This window comes from Cucumis melo, chromosome 12 (genome assembly GCF_025177605.1).
Source record: "Cucumis melo cultivar AY chromosome 12, USDA_Cmelo_AY_1.0, whole genome shotgun sequence".
NCBI lineage: Eukaryota > Viridiplantae > Streptophyta > Magnoliopsida > Cucurbitales > Cucurbitaceae > Cucumis > Cucumis melo.
In genome coordinates, this window is record NC_066868.1 from 27,544,186 (window position 1) to 27,557,293 (window position 13,108).

Sequence of the window (13,108 nt, forward strand, 5' to 3'; positions counted from 1 at the left end):
ATGAAATCCAATTTTGTGCCAAGTAGATGTGCAACAATGGGCAAAGAATCACTTTTTCTTTTTCATAATTTTCCCTTCCAACACTCACCACTAATTCATCACCTCAATCCTCTTCTTCTTCTTCTTCTTCTTCTTCACTCGCCTTTGGGTTGAGGTTGGCTCTGTTACAGTCATCCATGGCGATGAAGATCCCCATCAGAGCTTCCTCCATTCCTAGACATCACCACCCAACTCCTTCACTTCCTTCTCCCTCTCACAGGTCCGATTCCAAGTCCCAATTCCGTCCCATCTCCGTTTCTTTACCGGCTTCCACTACTCTCTCTCTCTTAGCTCTTATTTCTTCTCCCTACGAAGCTAGGGCTCTCAACAAAGACCAAATCGTCTCATCTCTTAATGAAGTAACTCAATCGTTCTTTTGTTCAATGTAAGTTGGTTCGATTTAGAACCAATTGTTTGCCGACGTGACTTTTTTTTTTTTTTTTTTTTTTTTTTTGTGGAACTGTAGGTGGAGAAGACGTTTGATCAAGTTCAAGAAATGGGCTCGAATTTCTTTGATATTGCACAACAGGCTATTGAGTCTGCTAAAAATGTTTTGAAGCCGGGTGTTGATGCGGCGCTGCCGATAGTGAAGCAAGCTGGAGAAGAGGCGTTGAAGGTTGCTTCTCCAACTATTTCTGAGGCTTCAAAGAAAGCGCTAGAAGCACTTCAGGACTCTGGCATTGACACTGAACCTGTTCTTAGTGCTGCCAAGGTTTGTAATCCTTCATTGGCATTGGACATTAAATCTTGGTTGTCCTTTCTTCATCTTGTATTAAAGAAGATTATGGCCATTCTTTTTTCCTTTTCAAATGATGAAGTTTGGGCTGACGTTGTGTTTGTACTCATCTCGGTCTGCTGCTCTACTTAATGGTTGAAGTATTTCTGTGCATATTAGACACTAGTCGTACAAAGTCAAAGCAGGATCAACATTGTTTAGACATCCACCAAAAGCTTAAGTTTATTAAATAGACACATATATGACAAAAATAATAAATTTTGAGAGTGAAGTATGATTCATTATTTTGAATTTCCTTCTACCGTTGGTGCCAATCGGAGAATCTTTCTATTAGATTGTTTTCATCATACCCAGATTCACATATCAAATACTTTTCTTGGTTGCAGACAGTAGTAGGGGCAGCACAACAAACTGGTAAGGTCATTGAAGGTGCCAAGCCTATAGCTTCGTCGACTGTCGAGACGATCTCCACAACCGATCCTCTTGTAATTGCAGAAATTGCTGGAGTCTTAGTCTTGGCTTACCTGCTCTTTCCTCCAATTTGGTCTGCTATCTCCTTCAACTTTCGTGGCTACAAAGGTGCATCTATTCTCCTTTACACATCACAAGAAAACGGCAATGACTTTGATTTTTGAGGTTTCATTTTGCAAAACAGAGTTCATCTCTAATTCTAGCCATAGAATAAAGAGTCTTTGGATTTTATGATTTTGTGTTTAGGGTTATTTAGTCTGACTAGTGATACATTGTGTTTAGGTGAACTCTCTCCTGCTCAAACACTCGATCTAATTTCATCAAGCAATTACTTTCTGATTGATATACGATCCGAGAAGGACAAGGATAAGTCTGGCATTCCTCGCCTTCCTTCAAGTGCGAAGAACCAATCGATTGCCATTCCGTAAGTTGAACAAACTTTTTCACAATTGATTTCATCTACTCATATCCCTTCATAAAAATGAACATTCGCATCAAATTGTTTCAGTTTGGAAGAATTACCAAACAAGTTGCGAGGCATTGTCCGGAACGCAAAGAAACTAGAAGCTGAACTTTCGGCCATCAAGATTTCATACCTCAAGAAACTTAACAAAGGCTCCAATATAGTGATCTTGGGCTCGTGAGTCATCTTCCCACCTCAAATATTAATCTCCCCATCATTACTTTACCCACCCACATCTTTACTGATCATACTTACATTAAATTTTATGAAAACTCAGGTACTCAGACTCAGCAAAAGCAGTTGCAAAAGCACTAACAAGCCTTGGCTTCAAGAACTCCTGGATTGTAACTGATGGGTTTTTAGGTAGCAAAGGTTGGTTACAAAGTCGGTTAGGAACAGATACGTACAAGTTCTCATTCGCAGAGATCCTTTCGCCATCCCGAGTCATCTCATCTGGAACCAAACGTTTCGGGACGACTTCATTGACATCTGCATCTGGTCAAAAATTGCTTCCTGGTACTGATTAAAATTTTCACCATTCATGTCGACCGCCACACAGTTTCCTTCCCACATTACCATAGGATCTGTAAATTATAATCTGTAATTCTTGATTTGATTTTGTCTTCGTATCTTGCCTTAGTTACTGCTTGCAGGTTATATATTTGATGAAAAAGGTAGAAATAGCATCATATCAATATCCATTGCTTCCTCTTTACACCAACCAGAATCATGAATAATTCAAAACTAGGTAAGAATTCAGGCGTAATTACTCTTGACAAAAAGTAAAAGAAGACCAAAAAGAAAGAATGTAGCAGCTGCACAACTTTTGTATAAAGCCTTCATTAGAGACAATAAAAAAATTATGAACAACAGGCCGTATGCATATGTGATGCAAGTAAAATGCACCAAAAACATACACATCACCATGACATGGGAACTTAACAAATCCAAACCCAAACATTTTCATACAAAAGATCTAATACATAACACTATCACTAATGCATTTGGGGATTTCATAATGACGTCAATCGAATGACACTGCTTAGAAAAAATTGTTTTTAAGCATTAAAAAGTCATTTCGAGCAGGTTGAAGCGTGGAATCAAAGCATGGAGAAATAGTTAAGGATAGCCATAGTATCTGTTATGTTTATGGTTGCTTCTTGTGGCGCAGCAGCCGATGCAATAGATGATGGTGATGACTGCAAGAACACAAGAGTTGAAAATGGCGAAACGCCTCCATTCCTTGCGGATGTTAGCCAGAATTCCACCCTTGCAGGACTTGCAATCGTAGCATAGAGCGTTCTGTTTGTTGCTCCAGGTGGTGCAATCGGTGTCCGCCACCACCGGCCCTGCTTTCGGAGTTGTCCAGAATGTGGCGTTCTTGAATTCGAACCCGCAGTACGACGGCGGCTTGCAACATCCAGACTGCAAAATAATTCAAATTGGTTTAGAAACTCATTCCATCGTTTTCAGATTCGGTGAAACAAGAACAATAGGTAAGGAATTATATTAAGAATAATTTAACATGCAATTCTTTATCTAAACAAAATCCAAATGCGAAGGAACCTGTATCGGGGAGAGATTCTCCTTAAAGAAATCCGCCTCTTTTCCACGGAAATTAGCAGCAAGGCTCCGGCAAATCGGCGCATCAACCAAACAACTACGAATGCGAGGCCAATTATCATGACTAACGACGTAATTTTGAAGCCAATGCGAGTAATCCCCAAGGCGATATTCCCTATATCCCCTTCCAGAAACGGCCTGTCCAATTCCTTTGTTGGTTACCAATAAGGAGAAAATCGTAAACGCCATTAACCCAAGAATCAACAAAAACATCACAATCAGGTAAAGATATAGGATGGAATTGAGGCGGCAGCAAGATCCAATTAGGCCGAGCAAGGAAACGACGAAGAAGAAGATTCCTACGGTGAGAATAGGATCCTGAAGAAACTTCTGGCAAGCGGTGCCACCGTGATTACGGACCTGGACGGCGGCGAGAATGGCAACTAGGCTGACGATTAACGTGAAGCTGTTAAGGAGACCCATTAATATATTGCTTAAACGGCACATTGTTGGTTTATATGTTTGAATTTTTAATTGTGATATTTGAATCAATGACGATAATGTGATTTTGATTGATATTGAAATGAGGGAGAGGGAATGATTTGAGGAAGACGAAGAAGATGAAGAAGAGGGAAAGAACTTCGTCTCTTGTGGATTTTCAACAACGTCACGTTCGTTAACTATATATATACACATTACATATAAAGATGAGGAAAAGAAAAGGTAACAAACATCAATATATTACTTTAATTTGCATGCAAAAGCAAGAGTGCAGTCTTTTTATTTAACATATTAATTTACTCATTTGCATGCAAATTAAGTAGGGAATTTTGTTGGAAGAACATTTTTCATTTTTTCTTGTGTTAATTCTACCTCTCTTCGGTTTGGTTTTGTTATCTTAGCTATCGCTCAATTAGTACAATTTTATTGCCTTCCAACAAGACGGTGTCGTGGTGTAGTTGGTTATCACGTCAGTCTAACACACTGAAGGTCTCCGGTTCGAGTCCGGGCGACGCCATTTTTTCACTTTTTCACGATCATACTTTCATTTATATTTTACTACAAACACCTTAAGCAAATTTCAGTGTTTTCTGTTCTAAAACAATTTTTATATTACAAGTTTAATGTAAACTAACTTCTTAACCTTGAAAAGGTATTCTATGAGGTTGCCACAACGGGAGGTCTCGTTGGATGTAAGTTTGATAGCATGTAAGTTTTGGTTTAAGTTAACTTTTGCAGCCTACGTGAAAAAGTAATAATTTATCGAACCCTCTCTCTAACCTTTCAACACTCTTTCACTAAATTGATGCAATGTGGTCGAAAGAAAAAAAAAAAAAAGTATCAGTTTTTTTAAACAATTTAAGGACTTGGCCTTGATCTATAGTCGGTCATGGAACAATAATCCACCACTAAACTATACAACATTTGAGTGACAAGAAGACTCCACCATAAATTGAACCCTAACTTCTTAGTCATTTGATGAACTTGTATAAAAAAAATTCCTAAAACTTCAAATTTAGGTTTATTAAATTTGTGTCTGACTGTTAGTTAATCTGTTAAACACTTTCGTGTCTAAGTAATCTTAAATTACCTAATTTTGTGTCTAGTAAAAATTGATAGATCAAAGATTAGTTTGCGGCAATATTGGGTCTCTCTATGAAACATTCAACAATTCCAGGAAGTACAGAACCCACAATGTACAGAATCCACTGTTGTTCTACAAACTAGAATTTTTATGGGCAAAAAGGGAAAAAAAGAAGAAGAAAAAAACTTCAATCGAACCCGACTACACCTAGACGATAGAGAAAAATAATCTCAACAGACAAATTGTACCTGCTTAAACTGACATATTAAGAGGCACAAAAGTTGTCGAAAATGTGTACAGCTATCAACTTGTGTCTCATGCCCCTGTTTATCTAATTAGAAAACTTTGCAATCAACTTGTCAACATGAATGACGATATCGTCAATCCGAGGTCGAACAGCAGCCTGGGGCTGAAGCATCCATTTTATAAACTGGTGGAGAGCATCGGGATATGGAGGACTAGGTCCTGCTGGCCATTTGATTTGTGCATTTACAATGGCTAATTGAAGGCTTCCACCAGATTCTCCAAGGGCATACTCAAATGGAGATAACCCATACCTGCAGCATATCCATTAATGAAAATTATGAAAAATTACAAGCAATCAACAGTGAAGTTTAGTTTATTATATTAATGATGTGATGAAGTTTGACCCACTTGATCTAAATAATTAACCATACCGATAGATGAAGGATTATGATAGAATATTTTGACCGATAAGGTGAAGCTTTTACCTCAGCAACCTGAATTGACATTTGGTTCAGTTCGTCCAAGATTATTACCTTTTAATAAGCTAACCCACATTTAAATGGTCCTTTCCATGGTTGGCTGTAAACTTATGATGCATCAAACTAAAAGCTTTTGCTCAGTAAGGGTAGGTTTGTCTAGAAAGCAATTAGCGCCTTGTTTCCTCATAATTGTATGAACACACTATCATAGTTTCTGAAAGACTGACATGGTTTCAATAATCACAAAGGAAAATTATTACTACTCACATTATTGCATACAAAGTACATCCCAGTGACCAGATATCAGTCCTCTCATCAATGTCTGCATGGCTTGGACAATCCCACAGCTCCGGTGCTCGAAAAGGTGCTGAACAATGCTCAGATGCCCATTCCTACAGAGCAAATAAGGTTGAGTGCATCAAATTTAGTATGAAAATTCACATGATTTGAAAATTATATTAGTTCTCTTGCAAAGGCCTAACCATAATGCCAAAACAAGTATAGCTTAATTGGCATACCAATGTGTTAACCACCAGTTCTGTGGTTTGAATCCCCCGCCCCCAATTGTACTAAAAAAGCCTAATCAAAATGAACTATAATGTATATTTATATAACAAGAATGTTTTGATCTTACATCTACAAACAAGGACTAATTATTCTAAGATTATAGTTTTGTTATTTAAATGAAGATGTTACAAGCATGATTAAAATGATCCAGCAAAAGGTTATGTAATTTTGGAGGTACATGCGTATGATCTGTTGTGTAAGTTATTGTTGCAAAGATCATGGTACTAATATATGAAAAGAAAGAATAATCAATAACCTGCAATTGGAGTGCCTCCGAACGAGAACGAATTTCTTTTCTAGCGGGTCGAGCACTACCAAAATCCATCAATATTGCAAGAGGCGACTTCCCTTTTCTATGAGTTAAAAGAACATTACCAGGCTTCACATCATTGTGTGCATAAGGAGGTTCGTTACTGTGCATATGCTTAAGCCCCGCACAAAGCTGCAGTAGGAAATGTTTTCAAATGAACTTGTTTTAAGAAAATTCATGAAAATTTGAAGAATTATGATATATATGCACACCTTACTTAAAACCAAAACAGCGATATCTATTCATACAAAATTTTACTCCTTTTGGGAAAAAAATGGGAAGAAGAAGGGCTAGGGGTATGTGATAGTAAAAACAATTTAAAATAATGGATACACATCAAGCGTGAAGTATTTAAGTCAAGGATACACAGTAAACGTAAAGTATTTACATTGTCAATAGATATTCATGGTAAATAAGTCAAGAAAAACTCATAAGAAGTAAACTAACTCAAAGGTGAAAACTATAAAGCAATAACAGATAGTTATTACCTGACGAAATATCTCCAAAACATCCAATGTAGAAAAGAATTCTTTCTTAGCCTTCATTGTCTGGGCATTGTCCAGTAATGTTCCATCCAAGTGAACTGGAAATAACAAGTATGCTTCATGTTTCACAGATCCTTCAGATGACTACCCCATAACAAAAGAAAGATTAGGCACAATCATGGAAATACCATTTGAAAGGTTAAGGATAGTCATAGAAATTAATACTCGAACCAGAAGCCTAAGTGTAATATCATTGTCAATGAAATATCCACATTTATAAAGGTATTTCATGTGATAACCATATATTAATCCATCTATTCACATAATCTTCAATGAAAGGCTGATGTTCAGATGAGAGTCAAGGTTAACCAAAACTTCCTTAATATTTTTTAACATTAAAACTACTAGCTAAAAGATAATATAATTACTTGTAACTCAAAGCAGATATAGAAAAAGAAAAAAAAAACATCTTTATTCACTACCTTAACTGCAATTATAGCATGGTCAAGAAGTGGAAGTAGATTAGGATGACAAAAAAGCGACGAAATACGTATCTCCTCCCTCACCAGCTCCAATTGTTCGCTGCTCTGAATTAGAACCTTTTTCAAAGCATAAGTTCCATCACCTATAGAATAATTAAATTCGTTAAGGAGAAAGCATAAATTTAAAACTAACAACAAAAAGCAAGAAACGACATTGGAGTCCAGTGACTGCAAAAATTACCCACATCTTCAGTCAAATTCTAAAAGCACTCAAGACCCAGATCAAAACTATCAAATTGAAAAATTTCTAAGTTAATTTCCGAATGACCCAATCAGAAAAACGCAACAATGAATTAAAAAGAAAAAAAAAAAAGAAGAAGAACAGAGATCAAGTTAAAGGGGCAAACCGGAAAGACGAGATGGGTCCTTCAATTTCTTAGCGAGACCGCCACCAGAGGGTGAAGAAGAGTCGGAAACAACCTCTTTGACCAAAAACACAAAGGCGAAGCCACCTTCTCCGAGCTGCCTGACAATCCTAAAGCGATTTTCGTTGATCCAAACATCTCCACCACCATTGACAGCGTCGTAGAGAGCATTTAACCCAGAAAAGGAGCAACCCATTTCCCCCTTTAGGGAGAGGAAAGCATATAGATTGGAAGGAAGGAATTGAAAACAAATTATTTGAATCTAATCAAATCTCGATGGAAGAGAACGAAATCAGACCGGATTTGATGTAAAATGAAAAGAATCGTAAACTGAAAGTGAGATTTACGTTACACTAAAAATACATAAATTCGTGCTGAAGCTTTTCTCAAAAAGTATTGCTAGGCGGTTTGACCTGTGGAAGCCAAAGCTTTGGTGGTGTGTCGCGCTAGTTTTTACATATAGATTCATTTCGGCTGTTACCAACTCACCACACGCGACCACACCAATGTTCAAACAAAAAGGATTTTTCCTTTCTAGTAGAGAACATAGTACTCTTTTTTCCAAGATTTTCTTTTTCTCAACCAATATCAATTTGAAGTTCGGTCCCTACTCAACGTATGGTTAAAAAAGAAGTAAAATGATAGACTTTCTTACTATGATAGATTAAATGGTAAAATCATTAGAAATATTTTAAAATATTGAATGATCCATCCACTGTTTCAAAGTTTGCACCTTATAGTTTTGGCATTTTGTTATTTATAAATAAGTTCGTTTTACCATGAAAAAGTGATTCTTTAGAATAATTATTTGACACTAATTTTGATCACTATCTCCACGATCGTTGTATTAAAATAATTATTAAAACTTACATATTCTTTTTATGTTTCATGAATTTATTCGTGAAAACATGAAAATATCAATGAAAAAATCGACAAAAACTTTGTTGCCATAGTTATAATGCAAATTTAATTGATGAACTTAAAGTTTGTATTTATTTTATTCTTCAAGTTTGAAGTATACTTGAAGTTTGAAGTAAATACAGAAGAGATCAATTAATTATTAGAATTTATCAATATCTTCTTAGACAGGAAAATAAAAATAAAAAAGGCAAACATGTATTTGAATCTCTTTATTTATCAAAACAATTTTATAAAACTAGATTTCCATCTATTGTATTTCAGAAAAGCAATAGTTTGTAAATAATTATTATTGGGATTAGTCCCAAGGTATCATTCAAATCTCCTACAAACGAAAGGCTTACTAAAAATTTCAGAAATTTGATGAACAGATTAAAATTTGATGTCTAATCTATCATGAATAATAAACGGCTTAAACGAAAAAAATTAGTAAAGCGAGCTTTACACGAAAGCTACAAAATGGAACTTAACGGAAATACAAGATCCGTACGCACCGGATGCTGTCGATTGCTTCTCTACAAGATGATTTGGAATAAGTTATATATATATATTAATATTGGGGAGAGATGATTGAGTAGAAATGGCATAAGACCAAACAAATTTGAGGGTAAAACAGAGTACACTAACCAGTTTGAAGAGAAATGCTACAAGTACATTGAGAGAAGTTAAAGAAAACAACTTTACTTTTCAAAAAAGAGTGCTAGTAAGTTCTGATACTTCAGCTACAACTTGGTCAAAGTCAGCTTTGAGTTTCTCTTGTTCAGTTGATCCAAGCTCCCCTTTGTTTGGCTTTGTTTGTACCAGCACACAACATGTTGGCCTCTTCGTTGACCCTGCATTGGCAAGATCCTAGATAACAAACACGATTAACGTCTGTCAGATTATTTTCACAAGAACAAGAATCATGGCATAGATGGTTGAGAAAAGTTTTAAGGATCCTTAGGAACTTGGTGTTAAGCTTTGCAACCTCCTACACTTAATTATGCTCTATAAACTCAAGTAGTTCAGAGTAGATAAAGAACAAATATGCACCCATTGCACTTATCTCATTTCTCAACTTATTCAGGTAACACACAACAACAAACAATCAAAGCATTCCTGAGAAGGTTGAAATAGCCATCACTTACTTCCTTGGAGGGAACATATACGTAACGAATATCTGATTCTTCACATAAGATTGGAACATGAGTGATCACGTCAATGGGGGAAATGTTTCCAGCTATTACACACAATCTGCATTGCAGCGGACAAAAGATGAAGGGGCAAAAAAGAAATTCAATATAACATATAGTAGAAGGAATTTCGTGCATTACATTATATGTATAGATTTCCCAACGGCTTGTTTTGATTTCAATCCATCCCAAAATAATGAAAATGAATATAAAAGACTATTGGAATTATATTAATATTCCATAATTCCTAATTCCTTCGCCATTGTTCTATCTTTAGCATCATATTAATCAATGCAAGCGAAAAATTAGGATAAAATTCATAGCAGAAGTTACCCTTTTTGACCGCGCCTTATGCTTTTGACAACCTCCTTCACACCCCGCTTCAGGCACTTATACTCAGCAGCTGAAAGAACACAGACGAATGTTTTAAGACGAAATGTTTTTCATATCTAATACAAAAACCAAATCTATCAAGAACAAAAAAAAAGCTTCCAGATTCAACCAGTTTCACCCATCGGTTGAGGGCAACGAAAGCAATCGTACTAATTCCAACACAAACCTCCTCTATACAATCAAAAACAGCTTCAAAACTCCAAAAAAAATTTGTAAACGAGATGGTATACCTTTGCGAACGAGCTTGAGGGTACGCTTGCAGAGCTTTTTGCCGGCAAGGGGTTTGGCAATTGGAGCAAGAGCCAACAGCTTCTTCTTCTCCTTTTCTTTGTCCTTTTGACGCGACTTCTCTGCCTCGCTATCACTTCCCATTGCCTCCGTAAGAGGATTTGAAGATGGAACTGCCGGAGAAAAATGAGATTTTGACGACGACGACGGAGACCGCTACGCTTGGGTTTTTGGCTTCGTCTCTTCTTTATTACTAGGGTTTAAGGTGAGGATGGAGGCGAAACAAGCTCCCACGTGCGAATACCTCGCACGTTATAGCCCAATAATATCTTCACATCCATTCGTTCAATTGGGCTTTATCGGCCCAGCAAAATCATCTTTGAAGGCCCTCATGAGGCGTCAAATCTCGAAACGACGTCGTTGAATTATATTCCAAACATTTTTCTTGATATCTTATTTTATTTTTTCTTCTAAAAGGGTGAAATATTTGAATCTTCAATCATCTCTTAAGTCGTCTCTTAATCAAAAGTATATATCTTGATTTTTTTTAATTGATCTTTTTTTCATGATAGTATTATAATTCATATTCTTTTTAATGAAGTTCAACATGTAGCTAGCCATGTGATTCTAAAAATCAATTATTAAAAAAATCATCTAAGTGGTAGACCAAGTGAAAGAAATATTAAAGAGAGAAAAAAAGATTGACATGCACTATCAAAAAGCCATTTTGTCCACTCTGAAAAAAAAGTGGAGAAGATGAGTCATTTCCAAAGAAGAAAACCCCCCATCATATTTCCATTATAACAGAGAATATCCTCCAAAATATTTGGAGAATGAAGGAAAGAAAAAAGTTTAATTTATGCTCAAATGCGAATATATATATATATATATATAACTTTCCATCAAAGTTTGTTTTGAATTTTGTTTTCAGAATTTATGATCAAATGTATTACAAATTACTGCCATTATAAAATAAACTTTAATTTGTTTCTAAAAGAAAATTAAAATCTAACGAACCCATAAACTTAATTATGTGTTAAGTGGGTGTTTAAATTTTAAAATATAAAAATTTTGTTAGAACCCTATTTAGACACAAAATTCAATATATTTTTATTTGAACATAAAGTTTGAATCTTTAAAAACCTAACTATCAGACTCTTTTAAATGGAAGACCAATAATTACTGACACAGAATTACGAAGGTTTGTCAACGAAATTTATAAAAGGACTCAACTTAATTTTTATGATATGCTATAATGGCGAGGAGATCACATTTATTCATATATTTCAAGAGGAGTAATAATTATTTGCATGTTTGTTATGTGCACTTATCTTTATATAACCTACTCCAACAACTAGATAACAAGTGAAAAATAAAGAGTTTGACGCGTGACAAAGAATAGTAGTTGGAATATGAGTATGTTGGCTCAAACCTCTCATTGACATGTTCGTGCCCTAAACACTCAACTTAATTAAGCTTGGCCTTCGTTCAATCCAAGCTCGACCAACAATTAATAGTTTACCCAACTTGATCTAGATTAGGTGCTGGTTGGAATGTACCAGCTAGTTGAAGAAATTTGTATTATTTTACAAAAAAAGCAAACAGAGCATATGATACAAGGTGCAACCTCTGCTAATTGTTCAACTTTAATTCAATAAAGCCAAATTGTTCACTTTCGAAGATTTGGCTCATCTAGCTAGCCCACATCGAACTTGGCCTATATCCTTTAGAGTTGGATTGTATCCAACTGACCAATGATGAGGGTGACATTAATATTAAACACATATTTAAGTTGATCAAGAAAAAGAAGATATATATATACGAACATATAATTAGTTACACTTTTGGATATTGGGGTTGGGGTTGAGAGGTTGATATATATATATATATACATATGGATGTGTCAAAGGGGAGGAGTGGTGGAAGAAGGTTGTTGGTTGTGAATGGTGGTGATGAGCATGAAGATGAAGCAAAAGATCAAGTAAAGGATGAAGATAATGATTTGAAAATATGGAGCATATGGAATGGCAGTGGCTAAGAAAAAGGCTGTAAAACCCAAAAACCCTCCCACACAGTACAGTATCTTTGAAACTGTTTTGAAAATGGGTTTGGTCATTTTTGCAAAACCCACAAACCCAAAACAAAGCAACACAGCAATGGATAGAAACTGAAATGTTGTTGGAAGTCGTTTATTTGTTTCTATTTGAACAGACACCGTTGCGATCCCTATGGCTGATGATACACATAATGCTACTATCATCTCCTTCCATTCCTCCACCATCTCCGCCGCCATCGTCATCCCGCCACGGCCACTTTCTTCACCCTTTAATGATTCCCATAACCTACATGCCTTTCTAATGCAATTTTCAACCCAACAACAACACATCCTTTCTTCTTTTTCTAAAACAACAAAAATAACGATGCTCTCTTCCTTGTTAAAGTTCTCTCTTTTAGACCAGTACTCAAATATAAACGTAAAATGAGAGTTCTTCCATGAGTCCCATTTATATATAGAACTGCTGCTGGCACCTACGATTCATTAATAA

The 13,108-nt window shown here is 35.8% G+C and overlaps 4 protein-coding genes and 1 non-coding gene across 5 annotated transcripts; 2 read left to right on the plus strand and 3 right to left on the minus strand.

Moving 5' to 3' along the window:
- On the plus strand, positions 1-2,404 carry LOC103495398 (calcium sensing receptor, chloroplastic). Its single transcript, XM_008456981.3, has 6 exons — positions 1-398; positions 506-751; positions 1,162-1,354; positions 1,529-1,670; positions 1,755-1,886; positions 1,987-2,404. The coding sequence occupies exons 1-6, from the start codon at positions 177-179 to the stop codon at positions 2,234-2,236; spliced, it is 1,185 nt and encodes a 394-aa protein (XP_008455203.1). The 5' UTR covers positions 1-176; the 3' UTR covers positions 2,237-2,404.
- Positions 2,405-2,420: 16 nt separating this feature from the next.
- Positions 2,421-3,915, minus strand: LOC103495481 (tetraspanin-8-like). The gene is made up of 2 exons (XM_008457096.3): positions 3,276-3,915; positions 2,421-3,134 (listed from the first exon to the last, which is right to left on the minus strand). Exons 1-2 carry the CDS (start codon positions 3,777-3,779, stop codon positions 2,829-2,831), a joined length of 810 nt encoding a protein of 269 aa, XP_008455318.2. The 5' UTR covers positions 3,780-3,915; the 3' UTR covers positions 2,421-2,828.
- Positions 3,916-4,216: 301 nt separating this feature from the next.
- Positions 4,217-4,290, plus strand: TRNAV-AAC (transfer RNA valine (anticodon AAC)). The gene has a single exon. It is a non-coding gene; the product is annotated as a tRNA-Val (tRNA).
- A 614-nt stretch (positions 4,291-4,904) lies between these two features.
- Positions 4,905-8,425, minus strand: LOC103495251 (uncharacterized). Its single transcript, XM_008456783.2, has 6 exons — positions 7,834-8,425; positions 7,427-7,569; positions 6,948-7,088; positions 6,406-6,591; positions 5,850-5,974; positions 4,905-5,414 (listed from the first exon to the last, which is right to left on the minus strand). Exons 1-6 carry the CDS (start codon positions 8,045-8,047, stop codon positions 5,189-5,191), a joined length of 1,035 nt encoding a protein of 344 aa, XP_008455005.2. The 5' UTR covers positions 8,048-8,425; the 3' UTR covers positions 4,905-5,188.
- A 914-nt stretch (positions 8,426-9,339) lies between these two features.
- On the minus strand, positions 9,340-10,844 carry LOC103495169 (H/ACA ribonucleoprotein complex subunit 2-like protein). The gene is made up of 4 exons (XM_008456664.3): positions 10,565-10,844; positions 10,275-10,344; positions 9,897-10,002; positions 9,340-9,618 (listed from the first exon to the last, which is right to left on the minus strand). The coding sequence occupies exons 1-4, from the start codon at positions 10,704-10,706 to the stop codon at positions 9,457-9,459; spliced, it is 480 nt and encodes a 159-aa protein (XP_008454886.1). The 5' UTR covers positions 10,707-10,844; the 3' UTR covers positions 9,340-9,456.
- Between the last annotated feature and the right edge of the window lie 2,264 nt (positions 10,845-13,108).